Genomic DNA, 27,694 nt, shown 5'->3' with positions numbered 1-27,694 from the left:
TTATTTTCTCTTAATATTAATGGAGAGTAAGCAGCCTCATTTAGGATTACCTTAAGATAGACAAATCTTCCTCTAGCATTATCATGCAACTATGACATTCCTCTTCGGAGAACATGTTACCCTAATTTAATTAAAGCCATATCCCAGACTAATAGTTTTTAATCAGACTAGGTAGTCTCCAAAATAATAAATCAAGTTTTCATACAAAGTTGTGAATCATTTCAGCACTGTAGAACACTCTTACATGAATCTGTTCTCATATTTCTGTACTGAACAACTTTTCAAGAACAGCAAGAGACAAAAGTAGCTTTACACTATTATGCCAGTTTTGGAATTAAAACCCCTCCAGAAAAAAACTTTCTATGATTGTGGAAGTGACTTTGAAATTAATTTGATTGTACGAAACATTACAGTGATTCATGATGTTCGAGTTTTCTGTACAAGTACAGAGTATTTTTATTATATCAAATGTCAAAGGGAAGACTGTACTTTCTTGACTGCAAACTTCTTTAAAAGCATTCTTTACTCGAAAGGGCAGAGTCCCTAATATGCATGTTTTATGCATATTTTCAGATGTCACACAAATCAGCTTCATAACACCTTTGGAGATGGGATGGTCAGTTAAGCTGTCAAGGAACTTTGAAATGGATAGAAAGAAGTGGAAAAGGGACTTTTGCTTTTTTTCTGCAGCAAGTTTAAACTACAAAATTTTGGTAAACAAATGTAAGAAACTACAAATTGACAGGTACCTTGATCTATCCCCATTGCTTCCACCAATACAATACAGTTTTGGTCTTTTACTGTAGGTCCAAGATTTGTTAGAGAATGGCAAGAAGTGTTTTCCTGCCTACAGGAGTTTTTGAAGTAAATGTTTTCCAATACCCTAATGAATTAAACATATAGCTTAATTCGTTTGAGAATCACAGACTATTCTGAGTTGGAAGGAACCCACAAAGACCACCAAATCCAACTCTTAACTGAGTGGCCCATACAGGGGTTGAACCCACAACTTTGGCGCTATTAGCTCCTTGCTTTAACTAAGATAACCTCAAGAAATGGCTGTGGGTGAAACCCAAGAATTCTAAAACTTCCAAGCTTTGTTTTTTTCCAGAGCAGTACCCAAGAACATCAGTCCTTAAAGGTTCTAACTGGGTTCTTCAAGAATGTAAAAAAAAAAAAAAATGTAGTCTTCATAAATTTTATCACTATTGGGCTACCTCAGAGAAAGAAAAAATTCCACCAGAATTTGAAATAGAAGATTTACAGATGCAGGAACTAGAGAAATTAAAGACTAAGAAGGAGGATGCTATGACAGTGTCTGACTTCTGGGTTACCCATGTATTTGATAGAGAGGTGATGAGCAATAAGCAAAGTACCACACTGGAAGGCAGTACAAAAGGTAGAAAGCTATCACAGAAACCTGAGCATGAGAGTATGGGGAAGAAAACCTGTGAATGCACATCTCTTCCGTGCACTAACTGGACCTCAGGGCTGGGCCAGTACAGATGTGCAGGCAAGCACATGAAGAAGTATTTATGCCTTCAATAACTGTCAATTACAATAGTAACCACTGAGATTTATCAAAATATATTTTAAGATAAATTAAATCTGAAGTATAAGCAAATTTCAGAGTTTTCAAAGGTATGGTTTTTTCTCCTGTCTTCATCAATGTGAAATAAAAAACAGCCTTAAATTTTGAATGTATAGTATTGTTCACAGCTGCTACATGTAGCAAAATATTTAATTTTAGTAATAGTTACAGTAAGTACATACTTCCATTTTTAAGATTTTAACGTATATATTTCACCATGTTTCCAGCCACCAGCATTTGTAAAGTTGAGATGGATTATGGCAGGGAACAAAACATGTTCCAGTCTACTAAATGACTCACTTCAGTGGTCCACTTGGCCACCCACTATAAGGAATAAATTCTTTACTTGCATATGTTCAACAGCCTCCAGCTTGCTGGGCTCTCAACAGGATGATTTTGGAAAAAAAACACTTGCAAGGGAGTGAAGACAAGCAACTCTGAGGAGAGTGCATGCTGTGGGGTGCTACTCTGAAGGTGTGTCACAGGTGGCAAGAACCACTGCCACAGTTAACCTGCTTGCTGCAGAGAAACACCTCACAGAACAGAAAAATATCAGACAGTGCTGAACATACCTTACTCTGGTACTTTTTATTTCTCTGGTAAAACATTGAGAAGCAGAATTTCCTCATTCAGGCACTAGTGGCAACCAGGAGCACGTAAAGGCTTTCCAGTTCTGGATCACACTTCTAAAGCTGGCTCTTTTAAATACTAATGAAAGGCTAGATGTTTCCCTCTACACTGTATCTACCATTTAGGATGTAGTATTTGTGTTTTTAAAAGTATGCAAAGAATAAATTAGTTTTACTGGATATAAAACTCACATGTAAGATATAAATAAATTGTGCCCCTATCTTATAATAACAATCTGGAGTTCAATTTTTCACAGCTATCAGATATCATATGTTAAAGGCTTTTAACAGCAAAACTAATGCCTTGGAGCAACAAAAATTGAGCTCTACCTAATGTCTGTTTAACATTTAGTCCTGAATACAGAGGTGAAGTCAGACAAATTAATTGTTTGCTTTCATTTTTACCAATTTTTTTTCTATTTTTTCTCTTTCTCCATTTGGATGATTGCGATTCCTAAGACTCAAAGATTGCTTGTTCCTACTGTGTGCAGTTTGTCTGTGGGCTTCAATTTCTGCCCTTCTATCCTTTGTGCATTTCAGTCATTTTAGATCAAACAAACATATTTACACATTGACTAAGATTCTTGAGCTACTGTTAATCCAAAGTATTAACATTATCATTGCTATTGTCTAACATTAGAGGAAATGTCATAATAAGCTGGTTATGCAGGATAAAAGTAACAAGCTGTCATGTACTGAGAAATAAAAGTTTCTCAGTCAGCAAGGGACAGTTTCAAAAGGACACATATTTAGCTGAGCAGAAGAGATATTAGAACCTCCAATGAAGGGAGGAATATAATTCAAGAACTACAAGGACTATGAAGCTAAGAACAAAGTAAGTCCTTTCTTCACCATGATTTTGAGGAGATCTAGAATATTTTTAATCAAATAGTTCTCTAGAATAATTTTTAAATAATTGATTTAAAATATAATATGAATCACAGGCATCAGATGAAAAGGTGACTTCTTATTTTATTAGGATTTACAAAATCCCAGTAGTGAAAAAAAAAAACCAAAAAGAACCAGAAACAAACCCAACAAAAAACCCCAAAGCAAACAGAATACAACCATTTGTGTGTATAAGCCCCTAAAAAAAAAAAAATAAAAAAAATAAAAAAAAAATCTATTTTACAACAGTATAGAAATAATAGCTGCATTTTGGGAACGTACTTCCTGCATTTTCTTTCACCAGGGACACCTTTTTCCTGTCCCTTTAAACTCTCAATTCCTTCTCTTTGCAGCCACTGTGATAGAGCCCTACCTCTGAATGGCTGGGAAGAGTGCGGTGTGAGTAACTCTTTTCAGAAGCTGCCATCAATTCATCGTTAAGGAGAATCCTGAAGGAGCAGTTTGTGAGCTCTCCAGCTGGCATCTTCCTCCAAAGAGATCAATCACATTACCTCCTCGACATGTTCAACTTCAACCAGTCCAGGAAGCAAGAGCCCCAAGTTTGTTTTAAAACCTGTCTCCAGCTCAGCAGCCTTGCGGGCCATTGCTATGCCACCTGGCTTGCTCATCAAACTATTTATCATTTCCATTAATGCTGCCTTTGTGCTGCACAGGAAGAATGCAAGCAAATGCACTTTGCAATAGGCTGAACACATCAACCTTTTTCTGTAAGAAAACACTAATGCTTTTTTAAAGGCTTCTCCTTATCTTCCCCATATCAAAAATTTCAGAACTAATAATACACTGTTTGTAGAGCCACCAGAAAACAGTCTCCCTATTTTTAGTAAGTTGTTTCCTCTCACACCTCTCTGTACTCTCCTCCTTCCCTGACAGCCCCCCTGCCCAGTTTTTTTGGTTATGTCTTAGAAAAATCCCAGTGTGTATTGGTCTTTGAAAGGGGTATGGGTAGAAGGGAGCAGAATGCTGGTTTATTGGCACTGATAGAATGCTTTGCATCAACTGGAACAGTTAATTGCTGCAAAATGACTCATAGAGATTACCCATGAACTCTAAAGTTTAGTTTTATCATCTAGTGGAAGGTTAAAAAGAAATTTCACAACCTAGCATTAGTTCTTGAACAGTGGGCTATTCTGTGCTGTTATATCTAATACAACAACACCATTAAGAAAAGCAAAGAGGAAATAGAGACAAAGGAAAAAGACAGCTTGATGGACCTCTCATATTTATTCATATTAAGCCTTTTTTACTACATTAAGATCATTTCACTCAATTTCAGCAGTGTAAAGCATCCTTAAAATGATCACCAGTTATATTTAATCCCATTTAGATACAGTAGCAATGGTGGCTTTAATAGAAAAAGTTCCAAGATATGTAGTCCGGAAAAAAATTGTCTTTTCACTGTAAACATAATTAATGCAGCTTCTTATTAGCTGCATGATGAGTCCAACATTTTAGCAGGGTTTTACAATCCTGTACTTAAAGGATTGGAGAGCAATCAGAATAGTACATGTGTATGTATGTATATATTTTGCAAATCCTAAAGCATTAGAGTCTGATGCCATTGGCAACTTGCAATATTTAAAATGTACTGTGATTAGTGGCAGTGACATGAAGAGGAGTTCAAGAATATCTAGTATGATGTTGACTTATTTTGCTGTTAAACATGACTTCTACAAGGAAATGATAGTACTGCGTCGGTGAAAGAAAGGAAATGCATCTGGTAACTGACTTCGAAAGAATTTCTGCCAAAGAAAATTCAGTTTAACAAGCCCTTTGTCAAAAATATAGCTGTTCTGTTTCAAATGTCTTTAGCTGAAAATTTTAAAATTGGATTCAAGAAGACAAGCCAAGATGCAAGAGCCATCCATGATAACAGTACTATTTGCTCAAATGAATTCTAGAGGTGTATTTGTATGACATAATTTCCTTCTGGGGGAAAAAGTACAGATGTATAAAGTGAGCGCAACGTCCAACTACCTATAATTATGTCCCTATCTCCTTGTCAAACCATACACTGTGACTACTCACCAAACTTACAAAACCACTGTTGATAAATCAGAACAACCTTAGACTATATTGGCATGTTCTATCACATCTTAAGGAATTAATTCCAAGTTCCACATTGTCCATATGTGGCCTTTTGGCTATACAAACACATTTAAAGAATTTACACTGCTGCAGTTTATGCTTTAGGAAAAAAATTATTTGATCATCAAACTGGGATTCTTGAGGAGAGGGGAAGGAAGGGTTGGGGGGGTTTAAGTAATATAGTTCTTTTGAGCATATCATTAACTAAGTTTTAGTCACTCTGAAAAGACAGATCTGGACCACTGAGTATGAGAGGGCAAATAAAAGTTACATTATTTCCTGCTAAAAATATTTTCAAAAACTATCTTTTGGATGGTAGCTGTGCCAGTAATCAGAGAAAATGTTTCAGTCTAGGTAGTTTTCTTCTGATATTTTTTCCTAGACTGGGTAATAGAATAGAATCATAGAAACATCATCCGAGATCATAGAGCCCAACCTTTGACCAAAGACCACTATGCCAATTCAAGCATAGCACTAAGTGCCAAGTTATTTCTTTGAAAACTTCCAGGAATGGTGACTCCACTGCCTCCCTGGACAGCCTGTTCAAATTCTCAATAGCTGAGAAAAATTCCCTCTTCTAAAACATGCAAAAAGAAAGGCTGAACTATATTTTTAATTACACAAATCTGTGCAGGTATGTATATGCATTTGAAATACGAACCTCCTTCTTGTGAAAAATTTATAAGTGTCTAAACTAGGCCAGAAAAAAAAAGCTAACCCTAACTAAAATCCCAATCCCCGTTTCTTTCAGACTGAAAAAAAATAATTTTTAAACAATTACTTAGTACAGGAAAGCAGAAGTGTTTAAAATTATATTCATGACTAATACTGAAGTTGCAATTACTAAAATACCATATATCGAACAGACTAGCTTTAGAGTTAAAAAAAATCGCTGAACAAGAAAACCATGGATCCAGGTTTAACTCCACAGACAGTCAAGATTTCTATTCTGATACTGAGCATATCACTTAATTTTTCTGTCTTGGGTCTTAACATCAGAATGTTAAATCCATTGTACTGCTGTTTCAGCATAACCAGCTGTATAACTGAAGAGCAAGGCAATAATCAGCTTTATTGTTTTCCTTAAATATGCTAAGCAAGCACATCAGAGCATGGGTGCAAACATCTTTTATAGTTGCAAATAGCCAATCCCAATTCATCTTATTTCCAGTAAAAATTCTTTCTTAATAAAGGCTTTGCAGTACTGCAGTGAAAAAAATCCTCTACCCCATCCACCATAGCTCCACAAAAGAGAATCAACGTGCTCCTAAAGTTCAGAAAAGACCTTTGGTTCATGGAACAGTTTTGATCTTGAAGGTCACCATAACAAGATGAAGAAAACTTTTTTTCATGCCACCTGAGTACTTATCAGATGCAGCATACAGCAGCTAGAAAACAAATTAAAATAAAAGACTCGGACTCCTGTCCATCCTTTACCCACCTTTGCACCTAATATGAAAATGTAAGAAAAAATAATATATTTGAAGGAAATGCTGAAAATTAGGACAACATTCTGCCTTATTAATATATTAAATTTGTCGTCTTTTTCTAGTTTGTTCTACATTTGACATTTATATATGTCAAATAATCTATTATGATATGCCTGATCTGAAATGTTGTCATTATTCTGTTTTCTAAACATGCTCTTTTGAACATTTTCATAAAGTTTTATCATTAATTCAGTATTATGATGGTGGCAGCAATAAGAATTAACAGTCCCGAGCATTTCAAAATAATTATAATTGTATGAAATATGATCTCTCAAGTGGTGATCTATGAGCAGTGTAGTTTGATGAGGATGAAGAGTGGAAAAAAAGAGCTATACTACAGTCAAAAGATAAAAAATTCTGTCAAAGATGTCAGGATCAATGATAAAAGGAGCAGTAGAACAAGTTAGCAATTCCTAGACATACAACAGAAGTATTACTATTGTATCAAACTATACAAAGCTAAATAAAAAACACTGTCTGCTATAAATCAAAATGGACTTAGCTTGAAAAGACACATAAATGAATATCCTCAGATGTAATTTACACCAGCTTAGCACATTTATTCTTGGAAACAAAAGCACTATCATTGTTGCTTGAAAAAAAGGAATTACTAAGAGTGCAAGAGAAGAAAACTCTGTAACTGAAGGTTAAATTAATTAATTGAAATTAATTAAGACAGTAATATTTGAACTTAGAGTGACACAGAGGAATTCACAAAGGGACAGACATCACAAGTATATTTCACAGTGTTCTTCCAACTGGAGGACAAAATATGTAATACTTTGTAATATTATCTAATACTATGTAAAACTTTAATACTGAAATAAGAGCAAAACTATACTTTGGTTTGGATAAATCTTAAAATGTATGTCCCATACAAGAATGTGGATCTGATCTTGTCTCAGTTTTCCTCTTTTCATTTTTCACTTAGTTTTCCTATTACATATTTCTGTATTTGGACATAATATAAAAATTTCCAGTATTTATGAAAGAAATAATTATTTTGATCAGAAGTTCCCAAGGCAATTTTCTGCAAGATTTAAATTATTAAGTTTATTCAAACCCACAAAAGCAAAGAAATTTAAAGCATTATTTGGAATATGTTCACTGTTATACCTTATGGAAATATTACCTCCACCTCTGTTCCTTAGGTTTATAGAAAAATACTATAAAATACCTTATGGATTTTTAATTTATTTTTTTTTTTAATGCATAAATTTGTTTTTCTACTACTGAGTCTTGTTGCAGTAAGTCCAACTGCAATTATTGGCCAAAATATGGTTGAGAGCTGTAGCAACATGTTTTCTTGAAAGATGGGCTAGAATCATGCATTTTGTTATCTTGTTAACATTTACTTTGCTTTTCAAAAAATTAATTAAAATCTATATAGAATTATTTTCAAAGAACAATTACAGGCCCATTTACCAGAAAAGAATAACAGGATTTAAGTGTTTTTCTGCAGACAACTAGCTAAAGTAATTGCTAACATTTGCATAAAGACCGAAAGTGTTTGAAAATGAAATTTTAACTTCACAAGTTTCTCCATACTACTGATGTATTCATATAACACTAGAAAAATAATTTTGAACTTTACAGAATAAAGTGCAATATCTGTCTTAGTAGAGGAATACACCAATCTGCTATATCCAAATACCACAACTAAGTTTAGCACGTAACTACTAATTGACTTTTCACTTGAAACTACTGTGAACAGCTCTTAAAACACTCTGTATTTAAAAGACACTATGGAATATGTAATCATTCAGGACAATATTTCTTCATTGTCCAAATTATTAGTCCTATTAATTATTATAATTCTACCAAATTACAATTTATTAAAGAAGGCTTAAGAGTATACTGTCTTCAATAAGAATACTCAATAAAAGTGTTACAACCTCTCTGAGCAGGTGACTGAAAAGACGTGGAACAGAGCCACTTGCCATGCCAACTTATATGCATGGGAAGCTTCATGCTTTGATCACATTGGCAAATATAATCCTCCCTTAGATACTCATTTCATTCATTCCACTAAAGCAATACAGAATAACTATTAATTGATAATGCACAAATTAGAAATGAACAAGCATATCTCCATTAAACATTCTGTGCTAAGCTATACCACCCCAATCTCTATCTTTGATATGATTTATACACAAATCCATTTCTTTGCAGGAAAGGTATGCACCTAGCCCTTCATAAGCAACCAGCAGTCTGAACTCTGCATCTGCTTCGTAGAACCAGAATAAATGCTAGCTAAAACTTCACAAGTCAAAACATTATAAACACACAAAAGCAAACACAGATGCAGTTTTCATCATGTACACTGTATAAATATAAATCCAATTTGAGAAATCAGTATCAATGACAGTGGAGTAACTTAATATTAATCTATAATTTAATATAATATATATATAATAGATAATTTCATAAAGACATTAGTCAGCATTAGTGGTAGTTAATAGTCCTGATAGAGACCTTTGAAGGTCACCCTTACCTGTCTTTTCTATTCTGTCTAGGAAGATCAGTATGAAAACATTGATGTTGAAAAAAATTAAAGACTAAAAATTAATAATAAAAAAACCCCAAAACGACCAACACCACCCAGAAAAAACACCAACAAACTATCAAACTCATGAGGTGGCTTTCCCACAGCTTTTCAAGGACACCTGTTATTTTGTTCTAACCTAAATATTACTAGCTGAATCCTTTCTGCTGCAGTTTTAAATATGTGTCTAACTATTCTCTAACATAAAGGATAGTTTATCTGTTTCCTTTTGCAAGACTTTTTTGTCTATTTCCCCTACAGAAAAGTAACACTCTTGGAGTCTTCTCTTCCCAGATCATATTTTCCTTAACCTCTGATCTCAAGAACTCTCATCTTTCTTGAGATACGCTGCAAATAGCAATGTAATAAAATGTAACACTGTTTTTTTTATGCAGAGGAAATTTTAATTACCTAGGAATTTCTTACACATGGAATTTCAGATCAGACACCTGAGTTCAGTGTTATGTTTTCTTTCTCATAATCCCATTGTTGGCGTATCCACAATGTGACCAAGTCCTGTGCTTGAGAGAACTACCACAGCACTTTAACACAAATTATATTTATTCTAGAGTATTATAACTTCTGAGATTGCCACCCGCATAAGTAATTTATATGGTCTCCACACCAGAAAACTCACCTTGCAAGTTTATCTTTCCAGTAAGATGCAACCAATATATTTACATTTATTCCTCTTTGTTTGCATCCATTTGACACTTGCATTAAGTACCTATGGTTCTAATTTTCATATATGAATGTCAACCTGAACAGTTTGGCTTTCTTAACTCAATATGTATCACATCAACTCGGTTTTTTTTTTCCTTGACCTCAAGGCACACTGACCTGGCAAAGAAGAAAATTTTACATTATTTGCTCTTCATAAGGGAAACCTCACAGTTTCAGCCAACTTAAGACTTTGAGCCTTTTTTACTGCTTACAAGTAAACTGGGTTCTTTTTCCCAGGAATAGAAATTCAGTTTACTGGTCTATTTAAAACAACAACAACCAAAACAAAACAAAAAACCACCAACAACAAAAACCCCAACCCAACCAACCAACCAAAAACCCAAACAAAACAAAGCAAAGCAAAAACTCTAAACCAACAATGACAAAAACAAACTGAAACCAACAAAACAAAACCCAACTAACAAATTCATACTACAACCTCACTTTATTCTGCTCAGTTTTAAGCAGCTTCCAAGTTAGGAAAGAAGTTGTTTGGAATAGGTAGATGATTTAGATGTTAAACATAAGGAACCAGGATAGGTGCACATCAAAATCTGGACAAATATCAAAGTTGGGATGAACCTGAGCTTGCCTACCTTACCCAAACTTCTCAAACTTTGTCTACCATCCATATGTTCTCAATGGTAATTATTAAGATCACCTCGTTTTAAGGTTTTTCAGAAGTCACTTGCTCCAGTGATTTGAAAACTTAGGTTCCTTGATAATTGTTGCTTCTCTTTAACCAAGTTTGGTATTATTTACTCTTCATTTTAGAATCCAACTAACTCTTTTGGGAGAAATTACAGTTTTAACAATATTCACTTAATCACCATAGAATCATAGAATACTCTTGGAGGAGACCCACAAGGATCATTGAAGTCCAACTCCTGGCCCTAGACAGGAGAACCCTAAAAATCTCACCAATTTCTTAAATTCCATTTAGTACATTAGCACATTCCTAATTATAAACCATTATTTTTCATTCCCAAGCATCAAGTCAGTATCAGAAATATCACAAGTCTTTTCAGTATGAAAAAAGTCAACATGTATTATAACTTCTTTCTTTCTAAGACTGTTTTAACAGCTGTGTCTTTCCATACTCCTTTTCCCAGTGAACACCTAGTTTGAGATATTTGTTGATATTAAAACAATGCCTAGTGGTTAATTTTGTTAGATGATTCTAGAAGGATCAGAATTGTCTGCTCAATTTAATGGCTTAGTGATTGTTTTTAAACTTGGTCCACAGCAATGCAAATCACAATAATAACATTTTTGTGCTTTCTTTCATCTGCTCCCAGCAAATATTTCCTACTGTACTGTGGACTGAGCACCCCAGATTATCTGTAAAAAAAAATTCATCTTATTTCTGCCTGTCGTCTATCTTTGAACAAACTTTGTCTTTCAAAAATACCAAAATTTCAAAACTGGAATGTTTTCTACTTCATGCCAGCCATGGCAGTTTATAAGCTTCTGTTATAGATCACCAAAATTCAAGTCTTGTCTTCTAAATTCAGGTGAAATGCATTACACCAATTTCAAACTTTCAAATACAGTATTCTCAACTCTCGTTCCTTCTCTCTCAGGATAGAACATTGTTATATAGATGTGTTTACAAAGGAGAACAACTTTTCACATAAATTGAAACATTGCTTAATTAATTTATCTAGAAACAGAGACAACCAGGCCTTTTCAGACCAACCCATTTCTTTGTCTCCTCAGTTGCCAGTTCTCTCAAGCCTCTTAAGTACTTTTTCTCATCTTTATAGTCCACTGTGTATATTCTCCTTAAACAGAAATTTTGTCCCTAGCCAAAATTTACTTTGAATCACTTAGAAGCTTTCTCTTCTTAATCCTTTAGCAATATTGCCCACCTGCCATCATCCCAAATCCATGTCACCCACAAGATATTTAATTTCCCTTAGTTTAAAATTATATTAACTGAAAAAGTAGCTGTCCTTCAGCAATCATAGTACAAGGTAAATGAAAAAAACCCAGCCATAACAAACCACAAGATGTAAGTTATCTGGAAACAAGATAATATTTCTTATTTAGGAAAATAGAATAGAATAATTTAGTTGGAAGAGACATGCATCCATCATCTTGTCCAAATACCTGACAATTTCAGCATTGAATAAGTTAAAGCAAGTTGAAGTCTTAAACACAGACATGCTTGGGGACATCAACCACCTCTCTAGGAAGCCTGTTATAGTGTTTGACCAACCTCTTAATAAATAAATACGTAAATATTTTCTAATTTCAAGTCTCCTCCCGATGAAACTTTGAGCCATTCCCACATGTTCTGTCACTGAATATTAGGAAAAAGAGATTAGAACCTCTCTTTCTCTGATTTCCCTCCTCAGGAGGCTGCAGAGAGCAATGAAGTCACCCTTCAATCTCTTTTTCTCCAAATACACAAGCCCACAGTCCTCATAGGACATCATGACTTCCAGCCCTTTCACCAGCTTTGTTTGTCTACTCAGGACATATTCAAGTATCTTAATAATATTTTTAAATTGTGGGGGCCAGAACTGCACACAAAATCAAGGTGAGGTCAAAATAACACCAAATACAGTGGGAATTAGATGATAGGAATTTTAATACTGGTCCCAAGAAAGAAATTGCTATTTTATTGCAAATCAATGTGACCTACAGACTAGAGTGAATATATCAACAAAATGACATCTTTCAACTTCCTTCATTTTAGTTAAAGCACATGATTCAGTACTAAAGACCAACACAAAACATTTTTATTTCTGAAATAATTTTTCAGCATTTACTTTGGCTTCTGTTCAGTGATGTAACAGATTTTTGGTGTTTATACTCATTCACTCAAGACCAAAACAAAAGTTAATTAAGAAAAAATACCCAGAACCCTGTTTATATCAACTTGCTCTGTTGATATATAAAATAATCAATATATTTATATCTATACAAGTGCCACTATAATTAAAAAGCCCATCACATAACTATTCATGTATTTTTTTCCTTTTTTTTAATTGCCTGAGATTCACAAACTTATTTACAGTTTGTCTACTCTGCTTTTTTAGCTCAGAGATTAGAATATGTACTTGAAATTAGGTTACTGTTTTGAGACCAATTAAATCCATTAGGACATGCAGCTGACAAACATATTGTCATTTATTCACTTTTCCTTCTTAAAGACAATTGACTATATCAAATCTGTAAATCTGAAAGGACTTAATTAGTGTCCAGGGACAGTTTAGTGGAATTTAATGAACAGAGAGATCATAAATTACTTTAAGCTGAAAAAGAAAAAGTAACCTGCTAGGAGGTGTTTTGGATTTGGGTGGTTTTGCATTTTTTTTTTGGGCGGGGGAGGGGCATTTCTGGAGTTTTGTTTGTTTCTGTATTTGTTTTTTAACATGAAATCTTAGTTAAAAGGAATATGCTTTTCCATTTAAAATTATCAAAGTAAGCAATATTTATCTTTTTTAACAAGAAATGTATTTTAGAGCCCCATTACAGTATTTTTGCCTGTAGAACAGGTGGGCTATATTAAAAAAAATCTTGAGAGATAGGAAGAAAAGGAAACCAAATCATAGAAGGAAACAGAAAGTAGCTATTATTTAATACAAAGAAAAAATTAAAATAATGAAAGGGAGTTTCAGAATTATTAAAACTGTGATCCACAAAGAAAGGACTCATACATTTCTAATTCCCTGAAAGAAAAAACTCAGTGCCAAAATATGTAATCCATATACTAGCAGGGCAGAGGCTTTATTAAAATATTAAATATTTAATATTAAAATATTAAATATAAAAATATTTGCCCATTCTATGTTCATTTTTATTTCTGTTTATTTATTTATTGTTTATTTCTGTTACCATACTCCCAATGTAAAAACTGCATCTCTTCTTACCGAGTCAAGGTAGAATTAACCTTTCTAGTTTATTCATCTACTTCATCTTATTTGTACAGTCTTGTGCCTTCCTTATTATACTGTACCCAACCTGGTCTTTGCTCACTCCACTGTTACTGATCATGTCCCTCTAGAAGCTTCTCTCTATCTATTTCAGCATGGCACAACCTCTATTTTCTCCTGTGGCAAGCTACCTTGCATTCCTCATTACAGACTCCTGAACACAAGGCAGGTCTGATCAGCACAGAACAAACCAGTATTCGGAGGCTCAGTCTGACATGAGGAACAATAGCTGGACTGCACAGATTCATCTTCTCTGACTTAGCCACTTCTGCATCATAAAGCATAGGACAGGGTCTAGTTGCTACCCATAGTGTGTTAAAAACAACTTCTGCCTTTTCTCAAATTAGAAGATGTACAGCTATTCCTTCTCTGGGAATATAGGGAGAATGCTCCAGTGAGGGAGACAACAAACTGAAATTGCTGTTCTTAGCAGTAAACTCTTTGATTGTTACAAAGGGAGACTGGGATTCCAGATTTTCTCTCTTATTTTGAACTGGTCTCTAAACAAGCATTGACTTCCCCTGTACCACCTTCATAACACCCAGTCTCAAATCAAATTAGATCCAGACCAAATACAAATATCTATTTTATACATCTCATAGAATCATAAAATAGTTTGGGTTGGAAGGAACCTTAATCATCTAGTTACAATCCCATCCTCAGAGGCAGGGACATGTCATATTAATTTTTTGAAGGCAGCTAGTCTGTGGATTGAAAGGCACAAAAAATCAGTATGGAAGACTGCATCTACACTTACATGGATCAGACACATAAATGGCTTTCCTTTATGCAAGGCAGAACCATGGGGGTTTGAATAGAGCTGGACACGATGGTGCTGTCCTGGAGCAGCTGAACTGTGCACTTGATCTCTAGCATACCTCTGGGAGTGATACTAGAGTTAACATGGGCTTTTACAGGCTGCAGAGTGTCAAATATCCACACAGCTTTTACCATTTGTTTTTACTCTAGAAGATATAGCCTACACTGAGGAGATAAAGAACATGGACACAATTTATTTTTTTTAGCTCTGAAGCAGATGAGATATCTCTCCTTTATTATTACAAAACTTTAACGATTCCTTGGGAAAATCATAAAACTGAGCCCTAACAGGTAAGGACATAAACACATTTGTAGAAATATAAATACTTAAATAGATACACAAAATCATGCTTTCCCTCAGAGGCAACCTATAATCTTGCAGGAGTTTGACATATGGGAAAACCCTCATAATTTATTGGAGAAGTATCCAGACCTAGTTAATGCATGCTTTATACCTTTTCTTCCTCAATATAATAAAAGTATCAACTCTCTTTGTATCCATGTTTACAATGATAATAAAAATACATAAAGCGATTATGAACCTCCCAAAAAATATTAGTTTTAGCAATTAAATTATCACTGTAGGTGCTATACCAACTTATTATTGTCTTGACCAGGATGCCCTTTGGGAAACTGTCCATTTAGATAAAGGAAATCCGTAGCTCTAAATTCATCATAAAAAGGCATACATTATCATCCTAAACAACTGTCATGGGGTGACTTTACCTTTAAGATAGCTTTGGGAGCTAAGGAAGTTGAAGCGTCTGGTGACTGATGGGAGTCTTTTCTCCTGACCAATTATTGGTCATTTCTGGGAATTGACAGCAGTTTCTGACCATTGAAAAGTGAGATCAACCTGTGAACACCGCCTTAAGATGTAAAGCCAGAGTTCTCTTGTTCTCTTTGAGTTTCCGGCTTCTGACAAGGTAACAAGGCTCTGTCTTGGCCTCCTCCCCCCCTCCAGGCCAGACAAGGCCGAGGGAGGCGGCGGGGAGAAATGGAGCCGGCCGGCCTGGCTTAGTTTGTAGTTTCTGCTGCTGAACTGAAACCTGACACCATGAACATCTGCAGCTTTTCCAAGACTTTAATTCTTTTACTACCTGGATAAAACGTACAGATTACTCCTTTTTTCCAGAGAGACAGAGAGAGACAATCAACATGAAGAAGACATCATAAAATCATCAAAGACAGTGAAAAAACCACCAAAGACAGTGAGAAAAGAGTTAAGTTTTAGATGGGGAAGAGAGAATAAGGAGGTGCTTTATAAGCTGAAATATTTTTCTGTTAAAGCTATGGAAATGGACAATAGTGTTCTGAAAAAACTCCTTTAATTCATGACAGATTAATTGGGAGGAATGAAGTGTTCAAAGTGTGGATTTTGAGTAAAAAGTGGAGTAATTGTGATACAGTGAGGTGCTGGAACAGAGTGAGGCGAAGATTTGAGGCCTTGAGGGCAATGAGAAAACTGTTTCCAGCAAAGCTCACAGAGACAGATGAAGAGAACTTTTGCCTTTGAATAACTCATCCTTAAAAATGACATCCCTAGACTCATTAACCCATACACACCTCAGGGTGATGTGAAATGGGAGGAGTGAACTGATGGCAGATTTCCGTTCAGCTGGCATCAGAGAAATTAGTTTCTTGTGAGAAACTCCATAGATTAGCAGAAGAAGACTTCTGTTTCTCTACAAAGACTGATGAAAAGACTCTAGCAAGAATTGGGGCTGTTTTAAACACCAAAGTTCCAAAGTTTTTTGTCTCTATGTTGTCATGTGAACAAGGGAATGGTGGGTAGTGGGGGATAAAAGGGTTTTCTGGAGGTTTATTCTAGTGTTCTTATTCTTGTAGTTTTGTTAATAAACTTTATTCCTTTTAAGTTTTAAGCTTGTTTTGCTCTTGTTCTAATCCATATCTCACAGCAAGAAATAAGTAAGTTTTCTAGTAATTTTTTTTAGTTACTGCCTTAAAACCACAACATTTATTTGGTGCATTGTCCAGGGAAACAAAATTAGCAAATCTAAACCACTACAACAACCATTCAATAAAGGAGTGTAAAATGTGGGTAATTATAAGAGAAACAAAGGAGAAAGGAATTAATAATTACATCCATCTTATATTAAGGAATCACTGATCAAATGGAAGAAACAGACATAAACAGTGAGAAATATTTTGTCTTCATTGCCTTCATTTTAATTGAAATTAAGTCTTAAATGGCGCAAATCATACAACATAATTTTTAACTCTTAGTTGAAACATCATATTCAGGTCCAGTCCTAGACTGCCAATTGAATATTTGTCTTATGACAGGAAAGAATCTCTTCCTAAGGTCAAGCAACTACTTAATTTCAAAAGGTTCCCTGACCCCTGCCTCAAAACCCACCAGCTTGCACTTGAACTCAAGCAGATATAAAAATCTGCTTCTTTAAGACTGATAGTTTCTCATAGCTAAGAGTTGTTCCTGTAAGTACTTCAAAGGCAAGCGATGCTTCCCAGCAGAGAAATTTGCTGTTGAAGTCCTGGAATTATCCATAGGAGATGCTACTAACAAAGAGAAGTTGACAGTCTTTAAAATGTAGAATTTAAATTCACTTACAGAAAACACCACAGAAAAAAGAGCAGATAACCTTTTTAAAACTGATCATTTTTTTCTGCCTCTTCAGACAGAAAGTGATTTTAAGGGAAAAGCAAAGAAGATTTTGTAGATGAGATTACTGGTTATCCATGGGAACAACCAGTATCATAATATGAAGGGCCTGGCCACTCCAGAAAGAAATATAATTTTAAAGAAATTATGTCCTGGAATATTTCTTTAAGCTTTTCAAATAGACTAAATAACTCAGTCTACTAATTCATTGTGAAAATTATTTTGAAATTATTCTAAAAGTGTTTATATTCAGAGCTTTTTCTCTCTTAAATACTAATGGTAATAACAAGTAGAACAAGTAGATCACAATATATACAAAAAACCTTCTTTTTCATTTTCATTCCCATTTTTATTTATTTCTTGGCTTTAAAACATGCTTTATTGAGATCAGATCTATCAGGGCTGTCAACATATCTCTTGATATGGAGAGATCATTAAACAAAAAATATTTTTTGGTTAACTTATTGTGGACAGAAGATAATTACTTGAAAGTATTGAGCAAAGTGGTTTCAAACTATTAAAAAATATGAATTTTCTAACTGAATTGATTGTTTTAAGAGGTAACCTGTTCTTGAAAAAATAGTTTGGCTCCAAATGATTTTAATCAACGTGAAATATTTGCAATTTACACAAACCTATATCAATAACTCTGTCACCACAACTCACTTCTTTCTATCATCATATGGTTAAAATTTGAGACTTTAGCTTCCTTTCCTATTTCAGAATAATACCAAAAAATTAGAAAAAAAAAGAGAGAAAAAAAAGAAAAAAAAGCTACATATTGCTTGCCTTAAGTCTATAAAGCTAGAGTTTGATTTTGTTAAAATGTTGAAATGTTAAATCAAAAGTTTGATTCCCTGAGACTTTTGGTATCAGCCAAAAAACTTGTAGTAAGGAAGCCTCTAAATGTCACTGCCTTGCAGTTTTTTAAAAAGCATAAAGAAATTTATCAGTTATAGATACTTTGATGGAGTGTATTCTCTGTTCCCTCTTCACCTTTTGGTAGCTGTATGTATATCTGAGCTTGAACAGCAAGCAGGTGTTCTGTCCTGCTGTCATAACTGCTGTTTATCTAGCAGAGTTAGTCTTCCCTACAGGTAGCCTCACATTGTTTCTTGATCTTATTTTTTTAAAATTTCATATTTGGATAGAGAACAGCATCATGTAATGAGCACATCAACAGCCTTCCAGTTCAATGAACCACGAGAAGGATTTGAGTCTCACTGTGCCCTCTTCCTGACAATGATGGATCAACCAGCATGGAAGAAGTTAGCAGCATTTCCAGTCAGGTTTAATACATCTTCTTTGGCCAAGTGCCTTCCTTGTATCTTCCATTACAGTGATATTTCCCTCTTAACCAAGGTCTTATTTCTGACCACCACTAGACCTCAAATGAAGTGTTAGTTTTACAGCATTTGTCAAAGGTGCCACTATCAAGGTGAAACTGAAAGGCAAAACAAATTTTAGGCTGACTATGGGAAAAGTAACAACCTAGTATATTTCTGCTGGAAAGTCAGGAGTTCATTTTTAGCTCTTGTAATTCATCTACAAAACAAACCTCCCAACTTCCTTTTGTTCCAATTGCTAGAAGCTGAAATCAGGGCTCCTTCTTTACTTTTTATCTGAAATTCCAAACAAATATGGCATCTGTTTTCGAACTCAACCAACACCAGAAGCAGCACCAGAATTTAGGCTTTCTACTTCACTGGGCACACTAGTGTATCTTTCAAGTTACCATATTTTTCTTCCAAGTTTAAGTTTTTAGTAAAATCAAAAGACATAGCTGTCAGCAACTGTTAAGACACTGCAGAAAACACAGATAGAGTGTGACCAATTTATTGACAGCTGTGAGCTCAAACACACAGGATTCAGCAACTGAAGCATACTTATGAGAATACTTATGCTAATAAGTTCACATTATTTGTTATACACTGCCTCACCAGTAAAATTCTTGCAAATTATTAAAGATTTCTTAAATTATGAAATATGAGTAGTGACGCCCTTCCTCCCTCTCTTTGTGTATGTGAGCAGATCCACACACAGTCCAATGCTTTGGCCTTACCAGTGCTGTCATCGTAAACAACAGTAACTGTTTTCCACTTGAAGAACTGCACAAGGTCAAGGATGGCACGGCTGAGTGAAGAGAAATCCGGATAGAGGCTGACATAGAAGGAGTCCTTGTTGTCTGACACCTGATGTTTCCAGCGGGTCTGGATGTGTGGAACTCCCAAAGCGTTGCAGATGGATTGCACAGCGTTAGCTGAGGAGCTGTGGGACGGTCCGAAGATGGCTGCCACCCCAAGGGACAGCTGATCGCAGGCTGAAGAGGAGACAGAAGTCTGTCAATGATGAGAGGGAAAAAGGCAGTGTGCCAGAAGGGATTGCACAATTCATATTAAACAAAAGGCACTCCATGAAATATGAATGTCTTACTGACAGAGCTCCCTTCTTGTGTAACACTTTCACTTACACATTTCTACTTGAGAATATACGTCCAAGCTTTCATTACAAACAGATGAATATTGACTCTTAAGATCTAAATAGTGCTCAGCTGTGTTTATTAAAATTTTCTATGTCAGTGGAAGTGGCAAAGACCAGAAATTTTGCATCTTTTTAAAAATACTGACAAAACAGGTTTGTGCTTAGCTTCAACTTACATTTAGAAAATGGTCAAATAGGACAGTATTCTAATCTAGGTTGTTTAAGTGATAACTTCTTCCTCAATCAACCAACACTATTTCTACTGAGGTCCTAATTACTCAGGAAGTTTACATGTGAAGTAGCTCACAGTTAATTATCAGGCACAGAGTTAATTTCATTAAAATGGACATTTGAATTTCTGTATCTGAAATAGGCATGTTGGCTAGTACCATCTATGGACCAACATTTTCCCTAAAATTAAATTGCTGTCTGTTAGTGAAAAAAAAATAAGTGTCCCTTCTTAAAAACTGGAAATGCTCAGTTTTGCTATACTTGTATGAGTATATAAAACTGGCCCTGCAAGTCACTTCATGATACTGCTGTATTGAAGTGGGCTCAGCTGCCTGTTTTCTGATACAGGGTGGCCCTCCCCATACTGTTCATCAGCAGTCTCTGGTCTGTATCATCTTCCACAGCATACTCCAGAATCATCTTGTTGAATATGTGTTAGGACATGACAAAACGAAGGCAGGAAAAGATAGTCAATAATGAAGACCAGAGTTTGGGACAAGGCCCTGCTCCAATCTCTTCACTACAACAGGCATTACTTTTACGAGTATGCAGCTCTGAAAAACAGACTCTGTCTTCTAGGAAAACAACTCGTTTGGTAGAGAGAAGTAAAGAAAACCAAACTAGACATGAGTATTTATATGGGGTTTGATTAATTCTGTTACTCCACCATCAATGCTCCTGACAGCTGAGGAAACAAGCAGTGGAAACATGTCTTGCTGCATTGCTTTTCTCATCAATTCAAAATTAATTGTTGCGCACATTCTTTTCAACTTGATGAAAATATTGCTAAGTCTTTCAAGTGCATTTCAGAAACTATGCTGGCACACCTTTTTATTGCTGCAGAACACTGGTGGTTTAAATAAACTTGTCAGACACACAGGATCTTCATTGCTATTCGGTGTGTTGCCTAAATGACTAGCTCAATAAAAAAACATTTATGCTAATATTGCCCTTCCTAAGAGTAATCAACAAGCTTTATGCAAATGTCAGTAAATGGGATCACTAACAACAGCAATAGCTACCAGATGGTTTTTGAATGGACTTTTTTCTTTCCCCCTTTCTGAGATTTGAATAATGCAATGCTTTCACATGTGATTTAATATGGCACTGGCTCTATCAGATGCATACCAATTTTCTTAGAACATTGAGAGGTATTTTGTTGCATTTACATTATTCTTCACTCAAACAGTACCTTGGAAATATCATCTTGCCTTCAGGTTGCTTTTTCATATAGTACCTTTAAAAAGCCATTAATATTTCATCTATATTCAACTTCAAAAGTATGTTTTAACAAGAGGTCTAAACAGGCCATTTTTGATGCAGTGCCTGCCTGCTCACTAATGGACATGATAATGAACCACAAAAATGAGTCAAATGCTTAAACTTCATTGTTAAAATTCTGCTTTGGATCCTTCATAATAAAATGAACCATTTTGTATTAACCTTTAGCCTTTGATTCTGAACTAAAGCACCTGTGAGCACAAATACAGTTGTCCTTATTGTGAATTGATGATGCAAAAAGCTATTAGTACTAGAAGATTACACGGATTTTGATACAGCCTGAGCAGTTACAAATAAAATGTTGCATTGTCATCCAAGATGCAAGTGGGAAAAATTAATATATGCAATCTATTCAATATGCCTAATCAATAGCATGTTGCCATTCTAACTTCAGCTATTATAGTCTAACAAGAATTACCAGCATAATATCCAGGCTAGCAAACCCCCTTTAGTAGGGGCTAAAAGTAGTTGCATTTTCTCAGGAAATAATTAAAGAATTAAAGATATCAGGAGAAATTTCTCTGCTCTCTACTTCATCCCTCGGGCATGGAGAGAAACTGCTTGATTTCATAGGTTGGCATGTGCAGGAGCCAGGAAGAAGTTGAATTTGGAAGGTGTAAAGGAAAGAATGAGAGAAACAGAATTAAGATTCAGCCCTTTTATTCACGTTTGGCTGAGACAGAAAGGAAACAGTAGTCTCTCTCAAAGCCTGCTTTAATCCATTATCCAAAACACTAGAAAAACAACTCAAAAATACCCTATTAAAAGTGTATTTTTGCCCCTTTCTTCTACCATACATGCTACTCTGCAAAAAAACCATTTTGTTAGGATTAAATATTTACTCTATAACTTTCCATAATTGAAAAATTACCAGTTTTCATTATCATCTTTCAATGTCAAAACTGTGTGTATTTCTGTACAAATAAGGATACCTTCTTTTCATGTCTAACAAGATTCTATATTTGAATTATTTATTTGCCCAATAAACAGATAAAACAGGTTAGCAAGATTAACTCTGTTAGTCTGTAATGGTAAAAGGGGTAAAAATTTCCCTTCAGTTATACACTGAACATTTAATTAGTATTAAATTCCACTTTTAAGTTGTCCTTCATACACATTGATCAACACACAGGAATTTTCCCTTTTGTATAATTTCTAATGTTGTATCAAGTGTTTTCACTCTTCTTAGCCCACCATAACACCAAAAATCCCTCACTGTGTAAAGCTTTCTGCCTTTAATGCTTGGGAGAGACATGTTGGGACCAGATCATTTGGCAGATTTAGGCTAGAAACCTGCCATAAGAAACACAGACTGATCTCCAGTTCTTTCACCCTTCTAATTGTTTTGTTACATATAGCATTCATATAAAATTAGCCGTTCAATTCATAAAAAATATTTTTAAAGGACGTGTAATACAGTGCAGTTTTGACACAAGGCTTTATACTTTCTTCCATAAATACTTATTGAACTTTTTGGTGTTTGCACCTTCTAGAATACAGCAGTGGTGCAGAAACTTGTACCTGTTGTCCCTGATTTAAATGTAAAGCAATCTGAAAATGTGGATTTTTTTTTTTTTGAGAATCAAAGACCTTAAAATTTAGGAAGACTGTTCAAAATTAATTTTTACTCTTAGTTCTTCTGTAAACATATAATTTATAGTTAGGAGAAAAGAGCATAACTCAGGTGGAGACATGTATCTGACAGTGATAGTCTTAAGCACAGACTTAATATCTAGGCTTATTTTTGTGCCATGCTGGTATAAAATGCACAAAATTACAACTACTGCTTCCCTTTTGAAGTCCATGATTAACTATATCAAGGCATTTGTGAAAATGTACTTCAAGTGATTGAATACTTAAAATTGAATCCCAGGTTGAGTAGAATTTGGGGGAATTTGGCATTTTGCTGGATAAATTTTGGAGATAGTGAGATTTCTCATTCTAACAGAGCTGGTCTCAGAAACACCCTAGTCACAATGTTCAGCAAAATTTATTTCAGATTTTAAATATTTCAGGGAATAGCTTTTAGATAGGGTTAATGGGAGCAAAGGTGACAATGTAATTGTCAAGCAGTTACCATTAGAACCTTTAATAAAGCAGCTCTTTAATGCCATTGACAGTAATGTCAGTCCCATTGCATATGGCTTCATTGGATAGACATTTTTACAGGTAAGTAAACTAAGTGAGCCTTAGTTCTTCAGTAAAAAACTAAATAAGCAAAAGGTTACCTTTTTTGGATGCTTCAAAACTGTCATAGAGATTTATCTTTTGTGTGTCATATGTTAATGTGGTGTTTGGCAGAAGAGTTCTGTTTCTGTTGATTGTGTTCACAGCAAATCTGAAGGCTAATTCTTCTGCTCCCATTGGACCAGATTCCACACACTCAAAAATGCCTCCTGGTAGAGGGACAAAGACAGAAGAACAAAAATAAAAACACTAGTAAGTAAAAAGGGCATAAAATAACATTTTATTCATTCATAACATTTATTCATATTGATTCATCAGCCTGAAATATTCAATTTCATAAACCTGATACAGTGCAATTCATGATTTTGATGAGCTTTGAGTCAGTCAAAAAATAAACCAGCAACAATTAGAACTTACCTAAAGGAAAACCTGTTGTGTTTTTTTTCCATTCAATACTCATTTTAGTATTGTGAATTTTAAAAAAAAGTGTAGCGTTATATATTAACCACACAATTCAGAAGCAAAATAGGAGGGGGGTGAAGTATATTTAATTATTACATAGCTACTATCACTAGTGCTGCTATTTTATGTAGTTAAACTTGAAACTAATACATTTGTCCCTTCCGGATCTTCCAGGACCTATGTATATGTGGCTGGTGGAAGGGAGACATGGATTCTTGCTTTCTACTTATAATCCATTAATAATGAACTCGACAGTTCACTGAAAATACAACATACAAAGGAGCATAGAACTGGGATGCCTCAAATTGCCTCCAGAAATTAAAATGCAGAGATATTTTAGCATGACTGTTTGCCTGAACTGATAAATATGTTGAGCAAAAAGTACAGATTTTGCTCTTTTGCCCTGAACTGTATGTAGATTCATTCTTTACTTCATTCTCAGTAAATACAGGAATCCAAGAAACCCATCTCGTTGAGTCCCATGCTGGCCACCAGTATTTGTAGCCTCCCTGGAAATGATCCTGCACCTGTGCAAGGCAGCAGGGTAGCACATGCCTCAAACAATAAACAATTTCTAGAAAACTTTTGAGCCAACCTTCATCTTAAATGAAGCAAATATATTTGTAACACGGTGCTGTGCTTCAGGTTTTCTCATTAATGAGATATCATAGTCCATAGAATGTACGTTTATACATACTTTGGGGTTACATAACTTATTCTTGGATCTGGAAGGGACAAGGATACTGTGACAATAAAAGTAATTTGAAGATGTGTTCTTACTGTGGTGACATGGAATGCCTCAGAAAATTACCAGCATCCTTGTAGTCCCTTCAGCCTCATTTTAACAGAGACTTGTCAATACTAATGGACAGAAAAGGGCCAAGATCACTAATTACAAGCTAGGTATTATGCCTCCGAAAGAAGTTCACTCTCTCCTCACTTGTATTTATTCATTTCCAAAGTAATGTTCCTATCTGGACTTGTACAGCCTTAAAAAAAAAAATTATTCATCACTGTCACTTTCTCAGCAGGAAGTTCTCAGAATCTAAATATCCAGTGATCATACTAAACTTAAAAAACTGCAGTCAGTTTGTAAACAGTCTTGTGAGTAACCAAGCAGATAGACAGTTGGTAAAGCAAAAAGATGTGTATTTACTATTTACTGATAGTATTAAATATAAAAGGCGTTTGGGTTTTGCAAATCTTCTCCCTCTTGCAATCCATTTCTCACTACAGAATTGAGGTGTTAACCTTTTTTTTCCTGCAGATCAGCCTTTTAATTTCTGGCAAGAGCCACAGGAGCAGATGCTCGTATAATATCACTTTAAAAGCACAAACCCTAGCCACTGAGATAAGATATGATTAATAATTATTTAAGCATTAGTCATTTCAAACTGGAAAAGAGGCAATGATGGGGAAGGCAGACTCTTAAGAAAAAAATAAATATCTAGGAAAATCCAAACTGATTGAGCATAGAATATATATATATATATATATATATATATATATATGTATGTATATATATGTATGTATATGTATATATATGTGTATATATATGTATATATGTATGCAATCTGTAACCAATATTAATAAAACTGTAGGAGCTAAAGCTAAAGAAACTTAGTGTATTCCATAAATATATAAGCCTAGTACATTTTAAAACTCAAAAAAATTACCTTGTTTATTTGTACAATAATGGAACACAAACATGAACGACAACCTACTGCTTTTGAAGATAATGAAGTGCTCTGTTCAGGGAAGCAGATTCTAACAGACAAGGTTTTGTGCTGCCAAATCTTACAGAGTCTAAACATTGCAATTCAAATGGTGAAATATAAGAGGATAGTATTTTGGTTTGGGGAAAATATTTTTAGATTGCTGCAGAAATCTAAAAATTAGGTAAATTATAAGTATAGATATTCAGAGACAATATAAATACATTTGCATAAACAAAATAAAAATTAAGATAGATTTCATAGGCTTTCCTAAGGCATCTGGATGGGAGTTATTCAAATATATTTGAATAAATTCAGTATCACACAAACAATTATGAAATCCTAATTATATCCTAAGCTAAATGGATTAATGGAAAATCCTGAAGTTTTTTCGTTGGAAGACTTCCTCTCTAATTTCAATATATCTGGAGCTCAGTACAGCCTTCCTTCTTTATTCCTGCATTTTTCTTTATGCTGATTTCTAGATCCTTGAGAGAAGGAATTCACTGTCAAAGATTCAGCCTTAAACTCTCAGCATTAAAAAAAAAAAATTATTTTGACCTTGCCTATCTAGGTAACTCCTAATGCTAGTGACAGTCCATCATATAGTAAGACAATTTTATGAAGATGACATCTGCTGTGAGTGGCCATGATGTGTAATTGCCCACATACACCATTCAGTGATATCTCCCCTCACTCACTGACTTATTCTCTATCCCTGTGATAAAAAAAAAAAAAAAGAAAACAAAAAAACAAACAAACTTGGCATCATATAGTCTGTCTGTTTCAGAGCATATTTCCACTCCTAAGAAAAAGAGAAGTAGAATACCTGTTTCTGTTGTTCTATGATTAGGATATTTTGCTAGGAGGAGGAAAAGCGTTTTTCCCTCTCCAGAATATTTTTACATTCTGCACATTTCACTACACTGAAATTAAAAATAAGAGCCCTAGAGGATATATTTGAAGAGTCCTAGCTATTTTCTAAGCGGTAGGTTGTCAAAATCCACTAGGTTTCTTTCATTTCAGTTTAATAAAACATATAGTAAAATATTTTGGATGCTGGCAGGTGAAGGCTTATCATAACCTTCACACTAAGAGACTCAAATGAACTGGTTCTCAAAAGTGCTCCATGTCCTAGTAATATGCAAAATGGCTGAAAATGCCAGGTTTCTCAGTAGTGAATACAGCTCTGGCCAAGCTGATACAGCACATGGGGCAACAGCATTGTTTAAATTAACATCTAAATAGTTTAAATTGAACTCAACCACTAAGAAGACCAGGAGCTCAGACAAACACATGTCTGAATTCTGAATATCAGAATATATATAAAAAAACAGATCCTCATTCTCCAGATGGAGAAACCTTGTAAGTTTGCTTGGAAGTCTATGCATTAGATGCTTCCAGGATGCTCATGAAAGACACATAAATGAGACCAAGCATTGACAAAAATGAAAAATTTTAAATTGTGTTTTTCCATTGCTGCATAAGAAATAGAAATTTATTCAGTAACTTTAAATTTACTATTATGTTCCTATATTTATTACTGAGTATGTAAATAATAGCAAAAAAAACAATACCTTGAGTATTCTTAAAGAATATGTCATGCAAATCCACTGGCTTAATACTGAGAGACAAGCCATTAATTACATTGCATTTTTCTATTAAATGGAAAGGAAAATTAAAGAATTGGATTTCCAGTTCAAATATACTCAATTATTAAGGGATGATGGTATCCAGAAGATGTCATACCATATTGTGTCATGTTGTTCCCTCCCAAGCAGGCTGTTCTTTACTACTGCTATACTTTGTATTCAGGATAGCCTTATTAATAATCAAATTGAGGAATGCACTGCAAGCCTTCAGATAAGCAGACAGAAGAGTCATAAATCTTACCATTCAGATGTGGACAAGCAGCCAAACCAATGCCTATCTCTGTCTAACAGCTTGAAAAATGC

General features: G+C 34.7%; 1 protein-coding gene across 1 annotated transcript in view; it reads right to left on the bottom strand.

The window, feature by feature from the left end:
- The window catches only part of GRIK2 (glutamate ionotropic receptor kainate type subunit 2), a 307,573-nt gene that overhangs the window by 223,300 nt on the left and 56,579 nt on the right, over positions 1 to 27,694 (bottom strand). The window contains exons 2-3 of the mRNA XM_058834895.1: positions 23,604 to 23,771; positions 19,445 to 19,702 (exon numbers count right to left, since the gene is read on the bottom strand). Of these exons, the coding sequence (XP_058690878.1) occupies positions 19,445 to 19,702; positions 23,604 to 23,771 (426 nt within the window). The remainder of the gene's footprint in view (positions 1 to 19,444; positions 19,703 to 23,603; positions 23,772 to 27,694) is intronic.

This window comes from Poecile atricapillus, chromosome 3 (assembly GCF_030490865.1).
Source record: "Poecile atricapillus isolate bPoeAtr1 chromosome 3, bPoeAtr1.hap1, whole genome shotgun sequence".
Taxonomy (NCBI): Eukaryota; Metazoa; Chordata; class Aves; order Passeriformes; family Paridae; genus Poecile; species Poecile atricapillus.
Note: the sequence above shows the minus strand (reverse complement) of the source record. Positions and strands in the feature narration are given on the sequence as shown.